The 10791-nt window shown below is 49.4% G+C and overlaps 1 protein-coding gene across 2 annotated transcripts in view; it reads right to left on the bottom strand.

Moving 5' to 3' along the window:
- SEPTIN11 (septin 11) overlaps positions 1-8518 on the bottom strand; it is an 89675-nt gene extending 81157 nt beyond the window's left edge. For both annotated transcript variants that reach the window (XM_024754136.1, XM_024754135.1), the window contains exon 1: positions 8343-8518. In XM_024754136.1, the coding sequence (XP_024609904.1) occupies positions 8343-8369 (27 nt within the window). In that variant the 5' untranslated portion in view covers positions 8370-8518. The remainder of the gene's footprint in view (positions 1-8342) is intronic.
- Positions 8519-10791: the final 2273 nt, after the last annotated feature.

Raw genomic sequence — 10791 nt, 5'->3', positions numbered from 1 at the left:
GGGTGGGGGGGGGCGGGGGGGGGGTGGCAGTTCTGCTTTGAGCCCAGCCTTAGGTATAAAGCAGTTATTATTTCAGTATTCGTTTGCCTTTTACTGAGGACGAATGTTTCATGCATCATTGTAAGCACCTGGTGTAATACCTCATTTAATCCTGTAAACCTTTGAAGAAGGTACTGTAATTATTTTACAGATGAGGAATGTGAGGTACACAAGGTGAGTAACTTGTCTAAGGTGGTCAAATGGCAGAGGTGATACACTAGGAGGCCAGCAGTCTGGCTCTAGAGCCCACATTCTCAACCAAAATGCTACATACAGTCCTCTATCCCTATCTGCAGGGACCGCATCAGCGGTTGGCTGAATCCAGACACGGAGGGCCAACGACACTAGGCCATTTTATATAAGGGACTTGAGCATCTGCAGATATTGGTATCCGCGGAGATCCTGGAACCAGTCCCTGCAGATACTGAGGGATGACTGTACCAGTACCTCTCAGCGGAGAGAAAACAAAGCACAGAGAAGAAGGGTGTCAGAGATTCATCTGCATTTAGGAACAGACAAGGCTGGGAAAAGACTGATTTGGAAGCATCCTAAGGGAAATAATTCTATCAAGCAGTTGGAAGCCCTAATAGCCTCAAAACCATTTCCCAGAGAGTACAGTCCCAGAGTTGGGGCCACCAGGGACTAGCACAGAAGGTCTTTGAGAAGGTCACCACTCATCCCTTATTTGGCGATGGTGCTATTGGAAGCTCACTGTGAGAGAATAGGAATCAATACTCTCTGCCTTCAGTTCATTCTGGCTGCTTAAACACAGATGCTCTTTCTCCCTCTCTCATCATTCTACCATGTCCAGCTAGAATCAGAGTAGGACAAACAGACTGAGAAAAGTCATGACAGACAGGGAGACAATTTTACGAAATAATAAAGACGCTTAGCTCTCTAGCAGATGCCCTGACTACGAAGCTATGGTGAACTCTTACTATTCAACACCATCACTGGCTCTCCCTAGGGGAGGGTTTACTTCCCCATCCCATCCAGCTTGGCCAAGTGACTGGCAGAGCCACTCTCTGCAGAAGGATTATCTATCTCCATCCTGTTGAATTTAGGAGTAACCATTTATTTTGGTCAATGATGTTCGCGTGCAAGTGACCCCCACCCAAGAGCTTGAAAAGTCAGTTCAGGGTTCAGCAGGCCTCTTCTTCCTCTGCCACCAGATTGGCAATGTCCAGAGAGAGGACAGAACGTTCCCTCAGCCTGGGTCCAAGGGTCAATTCAGCATGGAGCGGATCTCAGAGGATGGAACAGACAAGGACCCTGTGTGAGAAATAAACCTTTGCTGTGTAAGCCACCAGATCCTGGGACCAATTTGTTACCTCAACATACTTTAGTCTAACTGGCCAATACAAATGGTAGGTCTCTATGCACACTGGTCTCAGAACTGTTGGTTCCAAAGCCAAGCTCTCCCACTAACTGGCTGTACCAGATTAGATAAGTGACAACTCCTTTGTGCCTCAGTTTTCTTGCCTATATTACTTCTCAGAAATTGTGTGAGGATCAAGAGAGATAATTGTCTTGACAGTAATTTAAATAGAAAACACTTAAAAATCAAGACGCTGCACAGGTTTTCTATACCTGACAAAGAAGCTGTGAGTCAAGCCTTTTCCTTCCAACAGCAGGTCTGAGTAAATTTAATGGGCATCCTTAATGAGGTTCATGAAGTTTATATTGGCATGAAAACAGTACACAAAGGAAGATGAATGAAAAAGGATTAAGTCTTAACAGAACCCTGGCTTTTAAAAGACTCTCCTCCTGTTTGCATAGGATCCAGTGGGTTTTTAGTTTTCTTTATGGACAACACCAACTGGCACTTGGTGCCAAGGTGGGAGGAGTCCTAGCATTCTACCCCACCCTTCAGGACTCAATTGCTTTGGTGTGTAAGGAAGTAAGACTTTTAGTTCTACATCTTGAGGAAGAGTTCCATACAGAAAACTAGACAGAAAAAGGCCTGGTGACGTGGTCACTCCTCTCTGTGCCCTTCCTCAGTCTTTACTTCCTCTGTTCTTTGAGGGCTTGATTTGGCCATGAAAGAAATCAACTCCCCGAGCCTCCCCTGAAACCTGAAGAATTAGTGCTCTGAAGATTCTCAGTGTCTTCCATCAACCAAGTCTAAGAATCTGGGATATCCTACGTTGTGGGTCGGGCGGATAGCATATAAAATATTTAAAGAGCTATGTAGTAAGTACCCACGTCTTGAAGAATGAACTGCAAAAGTGAGGTGGTCTCTTCCCACCACCTTCTCGGCCTCACGTCCGTCCACTCTACGCCATTATGAATGCTGATGTCCCTGCTACACTGGATTCCCTTAAGAGGCTCTGCCTCACCTCAGAGCTTTGCACATGCTGTTCCCTTGGCTTGGAACACTTTTCCCTAGCCACCGCCCCACCTCACTTTCCTTGCTGAGACCTAGTGCTTGCTCATCCTTCAGAGAAATTTGATGAGCATGGGGGTGGGGGGGGGACGGCATCTCAAGTACTTACATCGTAACCTCAGCACCTACACAAAGAAAGTGCACAAGAGGTATCTGATAAAGCAGATGGATTAGGAAGCCAAGAATGACTACTGATGCATTAGGGTGTTGACAGTTGTTTTGTTTTTCCATTTCTAACCTATCTATATTATTGTAATTCTACTTCTACAAGAAAAAAGAATTTGAAAGTAAGAAAATCATAAATTCTTCCCAAAGGAATGTTACTTAATTATCAAAAACAGACACAATTCCACAAGGACTCAGAGGCAAAAAATATACAAATCAATATTCACTGCAAAGTAAAGGAGCTGTTACCGTGGAGGATTCCTGGACTGAATGTCAATATTATGACACAGTCTGAGTGTGTTTCGTGTTTGGTAATTGCAATCATTGTTGCTTTTGTTGTGGTCACCCATTTACAATGCTTGGTGTCAGTTTATTTATCTCTTGTAAAAATAAAATACAGTGTGTGTGGGAAAAAAACAAACAGACACATTTTATGTTTGTCAGGTATATTTTCACAACAATTTTAAAAATTAAAAAAAAAAAAAAAGCAGGACCCAAGCTCCCCCTTGTTGGATACCAAAGATGTTCTTTTGGAGCATGAAGCCATTCCTACGTCTCCACCCCAGCCTGGCCCCTGAGTCAACACATCACCCTCCATCTCACAGGGTCCTAGTGCAGCAGGTGGACCGAAGGCATCCACACAACTCAATTTCCCGCATCCTTTGACTTGAGCGATGCGCTCACCCTCGCCGGCACGGATCCTGAAAAGGTGTTTCTAATGCCTTGGCTCTGGTCATATCAGGCAACGGACTCCTGATTTCTCCCTCAGGCCAGGTGTGAGACAATGCATACTTGATTTTTAGATCACCAGCGTTCTTTTTAGAAATCTGTCTGTTTCACCTTAGCCCAAGTCTTGTTTCTATGTTCAACAGCAGCCGCATTGATGGGCTGCCAGCAGGCCTGAGTGGATAGGAGAGGTATTGTTTAGTTGAAAGGGGATTTTCTGACAATCTGGATTAAAACAAACAAACTAAAAAAAAAAACAAAGGGGGTATCAATTATATTGTAAAGGAGTTCTCTTTGGGGAAAAAGGATTGAAGCTTTAGATCTACTGGGTCTTTGTTTAAATAATCGTTCAGCTTGGCTGACCCCAGTTGAGACAGTTTGGCTAAGGCGATGAAAGGCAGTTCCCAATAAATGATAACATCCAAGAGCAGCCCCTACCCTCCCCCCCAACCAAGTTTAAGGCCCTATAAAGACAAACAGAGGCACAGGAAACCCTGATTGTAGCTTGCTCCGCAGGGAGCCTAAATCCGAAGTCATCATCAGCTGTGGCATCATCAGAGTCATAAACGCTGGGTCTTTGGTCATCAACCAAAGCAGGCCATCCAAATCATTCATTCCTTTGTCTGGACGCAGACATAGCGGGGGCCCCTGTGAAAGCACTAAGCATCTGTTGCCTCGGTTATACAAATGTCCAAATAGACAGAGCACTCCCGGGCACACAGTTTGGCTTCTTAGTAGCAGTTTATATGGTATGGGTTATGCTATGCTTGCTGCTGTAAACCTCAAAACGTTGATGAGAGTAATCTAAGAACTGTTACCTCAGGACGATGGGATATGAGTAGTCTTCATCTTTCAATCAATCCCTGGGGTCATCGTGATGTAGACACATCATTTTTTTTTTTTTTTTTTGGGGGTACGCGGGCCTCTCACTGTTGTGGCATCTCCCGTTGCGGAGCACAGGCTCCGGACGCACAGGCTCAGCGGCCATGGCTCACGGGCCCAGCCGCTCTGCAGCATGTGGGATCTTCCCAGACCGGGGCACGAACCCGCGTCCCCTGCATCAGCAGGCGGACTCCCAACCACTGCGCCACCAGGGAAGCCCTAGACACATCATTTTTAAAGAAGATACTTTAGAAGAGAGAGAAATCATCTACAGCTTTCAAAAGTATTCATCCTTCTCTAGGTCCAAAAGCCACAGACCTCCATGCAGGGGGCCACATCCTCAAGTCATAGAAATGGCAATTTTACAACAAGGGAACATGACGTCTCGTTGTCAGTCCTCACCCTCCTGCTGAAGACAGACCGTATGTTTAGGAACTGCCTATAATGATCCTCGAACAGGTAAGAGCCTTTAACCTGCATCATAGCTGTTGACTCAGCAATAGGCACGTAATTTCCTTTCTCCCGAAATGGCTTACATACGCTATTGAAGTTTGTTTCTGTAATACACACGGACACTAAATCTCTCAGAAAATAAAAGCTCCAGGTAAGAAGGAATTTCTCTGCTGTCCACTACTGTATCCCTGGCACCTAGAACAGTACCTGGCACACAGGAGGTGCTCGATAAATAGTGTAAAATAAGCTAATGAATGACCTTGGATTTCCATTCCTTTTGGCGCAGTGGATAAAAGGATAATTAAACTTGTTTCGTGAACGATATCATAGGGGAATCTCCACCACTGGAAAGACTTAAACACTTCTCTTAGGGATAATGTAGAAAATATTTCTTTCTGCATTGGGGAGGAGGCTGAACCAAATGACCTCTAAAGTCCCTTTAAACCCCCAGACCTTATAACTTGATGAACACCACTCCTTAAAAGAGAGGATCAGCTACTTAAAGCCCGTTCCCAGGTAGAGTAAATTACCATGCTCTGATTAAAACAAAGATAATAGCGGCCCTGGGACTTGGATGCCAAAATACTAACTCATCCGTAATGTGCACACATCCCTAGGGGAGAAATGCTCTCGCTAATCATCAGTCACACTCTGGAAACAGCACATGTGCTTCAGGGGCTTCTGGGAGCCAAGTCTAAAAACCACTCCTGGGAAAATGGAGAAGCTAGGGGTCGAGATTAAAATGGAAATAAACAGTATCACACCAGACTGAAGCTTCTGTTTCCCAGCCAACAACAAATCCACTTAAGAAACGTCTGAATTTAGCCTTGAAGTTAAAATGGTTATAACTGAAGATAACCACTTCATAAGATACAAAATACTGCATTTGACATATAAGGATTTTTGCCCAGTGAAATGTCTTATGTACCTGAGCTATCACACTCAGAGGTTCAAGTTCAAGAATGTCTGTCTAAAGTTGAGGGCAAGTTATTCTGGTTGAACTTTTTCTTCAATCTGAATGAGAGAGGCAGTTTGTAGGGGAAGGAGATATGTTCACGTTTTCCTAAACAAAAAAAAATCTAATTCTAAAGGAGTAACTAGGGAAACTCCATGCACGATCAACTTTGGAGTGATTCTTTTCTATCAACACACCCTTCCTTTCTTTTGTTCAAATGGTAGAATAGATATGGGTAAAGGAGGGGCAGTGATTTCTACCATGAAGGATTCTGTGTAGAGACCCTGGGGCTGGGTTTGGAGAATCTTCTGCATTCACTGGGGTTGTTTTGAAGACCTAACTGCAAACACTACACTTAAAACAGGAACCGAATGAACAAAGTGAAACAGTTCAACAACTCCTTGGAAAATGTATGAAAAGACTTTTTAACTTTGTAGTCAACTCCTGATCACCCCTACAACTCGGTCCAAAGAAAAAACAGTCTTCTGTTTCCAAACTGTAAGTAACTTAATCTTAATTCTAATGACAACAGGGAATGTGCAGAGAAAGCAGTTACCTCCTCTGTACACACACACTTTGTAAAATCGCCTCTATTTTTTGAATGAGAGAGGTCTTACACAAGAATTCTGTGGAATTAAGCTCACATCTGGTTGGCAGACCTGGTGTTGGACATGATTGTGGCCACACAACTAAATTTTAATCCACATACTGTTCCTATTTAACTGACATATATGAATTAATTTATAGAAAATGTGCAGCAAATTATTTCTTCCACCTCCCCCATGCCTCAAGAATGCACCAGCAATAGGTGTTACTGAAAGACACCCTGCCCACACACACAGAACATTTGCATATAGCCACTGTCCAATTATCTAAAGCAGATATTGTTATTTATCTGAATCTGTGCTCTGTAAATTGTGTGTGTGTGTGTGTGTGTGTGTGTGTGTGTGTGTTGGGGAAGGGGGGTGGGAGTAGTAATTTAACGAGATAAACTTGACCTCTCTGGACCTCAATATTCTCACCAGAAAAATAAAGGGATCAGCCCAGAGACTATGCAACTTCCCGCAGTAACAACAATCTATGACCACTAATTATCAAGAGGAGACCTGAATTCTTAAGTGTTTGTCATTAAATATTAGAGTTTAAACTACCTAAAAGACCCACAGTTACACTTCAATATGACCACTGCACACCTTCTGACGGTGGAGAACGTCTTTGAAAACATCGCGGCAGCTGAACCACCAAACCGGGTTAGAGCACGCTGAAGGACTCCGCTAATTATGGGGGAGGGGTGCAAAAAGCGACTGTATCTGGAGGAAGAGTTGGGAGAAGGGCTGGGGGTTTGAGAGCACAGTCTTGCAATTTGCATTTCTGGGCTTGCAGAGCTTCCAGTATCTCCGCGAGACTTTGGTCAGTACCTGCAAAATCTCTCAAGCCACCACCTGCAGCTACACAGTTGTGGGAAGAGGAAGAAGAGGAAAAGAAAAGGAGGTGGTAGAGCGGGAAGAAACTCGCTCAAGGAGCCCACAAAGCCCGTGGGGCGAAAGTGACTTTGAACAGTGACAAAGAAAAGAGGAAAGAGAAAGAAAGAGGACTCCGCCTTTCCCCACCGGCTCTGCTCCTTTCAGTCAAAAGGGAAGGCCGCCGCCGCCCCTGGCCTCCGCCTTTCACCCGGGATGCAGAGCCCCGGCTGAAACCGCACCCTTTAAGTCCAGCTGCCCTCGGGCCGGCTCCAGAGTCGCTGAATGAGCTTTGCACCGACGGAGGCGCGGCCCCTGCCCCGCCGGCAAACTCGGGGACTAAGCATCCCCCTCCCTCCCTCCCTCCCCGTCTCCCTCGGCTCGTCCCGGGGCACCCGATTCTCCACGCACCCGCCACCCCTTCCTCTTCCTCGCGCGCCCGCCTCTCCGGCCCGCCGCCCCCGACCTTCCAACCGCAGAGCATTTTAAAACTTCCACCCACCCCGACAACGGGGCCCTTTGAAAACTTTGTGTATCTAAGGCTTTTGTCCACATCCTGGGCAGGGCCCGGTCACCAGCATGGGTGCCTGAGGGTGTCCGGGATCTCACAGTGCACAGGGGAAGCCACCACGGAAATCCCACCCTTTTAAAATTTTTTTTTAACACATGAAAGGATGCTCAACATCACTAATCACTAGAGAAGTGCAAATCAAAACTACAATAAGGTATCACCTCACACCGGTCAGAATGGCCAGCATCAAAAAGTCCACAAACAATAAATGCTGGAGAGGGAGTGGAGAAAAGGGAACCCTCTTGCACTGTTGGTGGGAATGTAAATTGATACAGCCACTATGGAAAACAGTATGGAGGTCCCTTAAAAAATCAGCCCCCCCCCCCCGCACCCGGCGCCTTTCTCGACTGTCACGAGGGGAAAGGTGTGCGCGGGGAGAAGCAGGCAGCCGAGAAACACCGTGGCCAAAAGGATCCTCTTAAAGAAAAAATAGGCGAGGGGTCCTTTTTCTCCCACATCCCGGGAATCGGGGCGCGACGAGGCGATACACTGTTGCATCACGTAGTAGCCGAGCCGCGGGGATCCTCGCCCTCCCCTCAGCCCCAGACACGCGCCCAAATTCATGCACACACCCACAGCTACCGCCGCAGCCGTCCCGAGGCCCCCGCTCCCGGCCCCCAGTATTCCCCGCCGGCCCCCGCCCGCAAGCGGGAACACCCCCAGCGCCGGAGAAGCGGCCGAGGGAAGCGAGGCCCCAGCACTCACAGATGGTCTCCCCACGGCCACGGCCATCGCGGCTGCTGCTCCAGCTGCGCCCGGGTGCCCTCCGCCAACACTAGCTGCTGCTTGGGCTCGGGCTCCCGCTCGCCTCCCCCGCGCCTCCCTCGCGGCTGCGCTCTGCTAGCGCCCGGCTCCCGCGCGCAACCAGCGGCATCTGCTCCCTCCCCACGCCGCCGCCCCTCCCGCTTTATTAGAACAACATGGCCACCCGCCTGGAAGGGACCATTTGCTTCCCCAGGAAGGGGTGTGAGCCTGCGCGCCTGTGCTGAGGCGGTGGGAGGGAAGATGGTAGAGGGGCGGGCCTCCAGCCCTGGTCCGCAGGCCCAGGCCGCAGAGCTCGCCCTCGTCAAATGTAGCGGGCCATCCCGAAATGACCGTCTCCCGTGCCACCGAAAGCCCCCAGCCTGTGGGCCGGCCGCCACCCCCGTTCCACCAAGTGCTGGAGTCCGAGTAAAAGCCTGGGCGCGGAGGTCCCAGCCCCGGGTCCCGCCACGCGCTTCGCCAAGCTGGTAGCTGGAGCGGCTGCGAAGAGGGAGACCGGACACGGGCGAGACAGGTCCACGGGGACAGCATCTCGCGGAAAGTTAGCCCCAGGCAAGCACGCCCCAACCGGAGGAACCGGCTTGGAAGGGGAGCGGGCCACTAGGGAGAGCGGTGGGCGACCGAGGTGGGCTGGGCCGACCCCCGCGAGGGAAGAGTTCCCCTCCACAATTCTTTTCTTCCTAAGGGAAAGATTAAAAGGCAGAGAGCTGGAAGCTGTTACTGTAGCGTGCGGCCGGGTAGGCGACCACAGTGGAGGGGAAGAGGCGGTAGAAGTTGCTGCGGCGGACGACTAACCTCAGCCTGCCGCAGAGGAGGAAAAGGACGCCCCCGCCGGAGAATTAAAGCAGCTGTTGACTGCCCTAGAGCGTGGGGGCCGAGGCCTCCCCCGGCTGTAACCCGAGAGCTGGGCACACGTGAGAGCTCCGCCGACTACTCTTTTTGAAAGCTGGAGACTGACCGGACGACCCGGAGGCGGGCGCGCGGGCCTGCGGCTGTGGGGCGCGGCGACGGCGCCAGTCTGTGCGACTCCGAGCGCGTGGGAATGGGAAACTGCTCCGCGGTGGGGAAGGACTTTTCCCGCAGATGTCGGGGGCGTCGCTGCGTGTCTGTGTGGAGCGCAGAATGGCAGGGTCCTGGTGCAGGCCGGGTAGCGCGGCACCCCGGCAAGAGCTGGGCGGTGAGGTGTGCGGGAGGTGCTGTCGATCCCCGCGGCCTCTCTTAGGGTTGAGGAGGGAGGGGTCCACGACGACAAGGTGATTGAGGATAGCTCCCGGTCGGGGGCCGGGAGCCAGTTGGATCCAAGCGCAGGGAAGGTGTGGTGAGGCGATGAAGGGCTGTCATCAGCCCACGGGATTGCGCCCTTAGGGAAAACCCTGGCCTATTGAATTAGGTGACAGACAAACCACCTCTTTTAGCCTGGGGCTCCTCAGAGCCTGACCTGCGACTTCAAGCACCCAGGCTCCTCGAGGCCTTGCGTCTGCCGCTCCTGCTGTCTCTGCCCGCGATGAGTCGCAGGATTCAAACGCGCGCTGCGTCGTCTTTGGCTAAGGTGGGGTGGGCTCCGGGCGCGCATCCAGCTGCTGCGAGGCGGACGCTGGGTTGCCCTGGGAGGGGTCAAGGGGCTAGAGGCCACCCAAAATGAATTACACCCGCAGCATCCTGGTGGGACCGCCAGGAATGAGAAAACGATGAAAGTACACTCGGTGAAAGAAAGATGAGGGGCTCTTCAGCCTGTGGCCCAGCACCTCAGATCACTAACCTCTTCAGTTTGGACCAGTTTCTACCCCTAGACTTCAAATCTTTTGAAGACGAGGACCACCATTTTACGTCAAGCATGCACTAGGCACTCTGTAAGCGTTGAGTTACGATTACCAGGTGCGTGCGTGCTATGTAAAGGGAGGGGGAAAGAAATACTTCGGTCTGCAGCTCTCTGTATATGGACGTTTTTTTCCTTCTCCCAGAGAGAGGATTACACAGAGGCACTGCCCATGGACAAGAGGTTTCAGGTAAGCCCTATGAAAAGACAGCTCCACAGGCTGCCAACTGGATAAGGGCAGTTACAAACCAACTCTCCATTTTATGTTACATAGACCAGACCAGACTGCAGGATTTCATTCATTGTTTTTAATTTTATTTACTTATTTTTTTTGCAAATGCTTAGGTTGAAAACAGCTGATTAGTTTTTAAGGATGTGAACTCCCTACCTTTGTTGGTAGGTTATTTTATTTATGCTCATTACAAAGCTTAAAGTCACTTATTCCAACATCTAATCTGTTTGAGGAAACCCTTTTAGGGTAAAATCATCAGTTTACCCAGCTTCTGCCTGATTTTTGTTTCACTGACTAGGAGCAAGCAGTGCCTTAAATTACCCCCTTCCTTGTTTTTTTGGCAG

The sequence above is a fragment of the Neophocaena asiaeorientalis genome, unplaced genomic scaffold, assembly GCF_003031525.2.
Source record: "Neophocaena asiaeorientalis asiaeorientalis breed wild unplaced genomic scaffold, Neophocaena_asiaeorientalis_V1.1 scaffold148, whole genome shotgun sequence".
In the NCBI taxonomy this organism is placed as follows: Eukaryota; Metazoa; Chordata; class Mammalia; order Artiodactyla; family Phocoenidae; genus Neophocaena; species Neophocaena asiaeorientalis.
The sequence above is the reverse complement of the archived record's forward strand: the minus strand, read 5'-3'. Positions and strand labels throughout refer to the sequence as shown.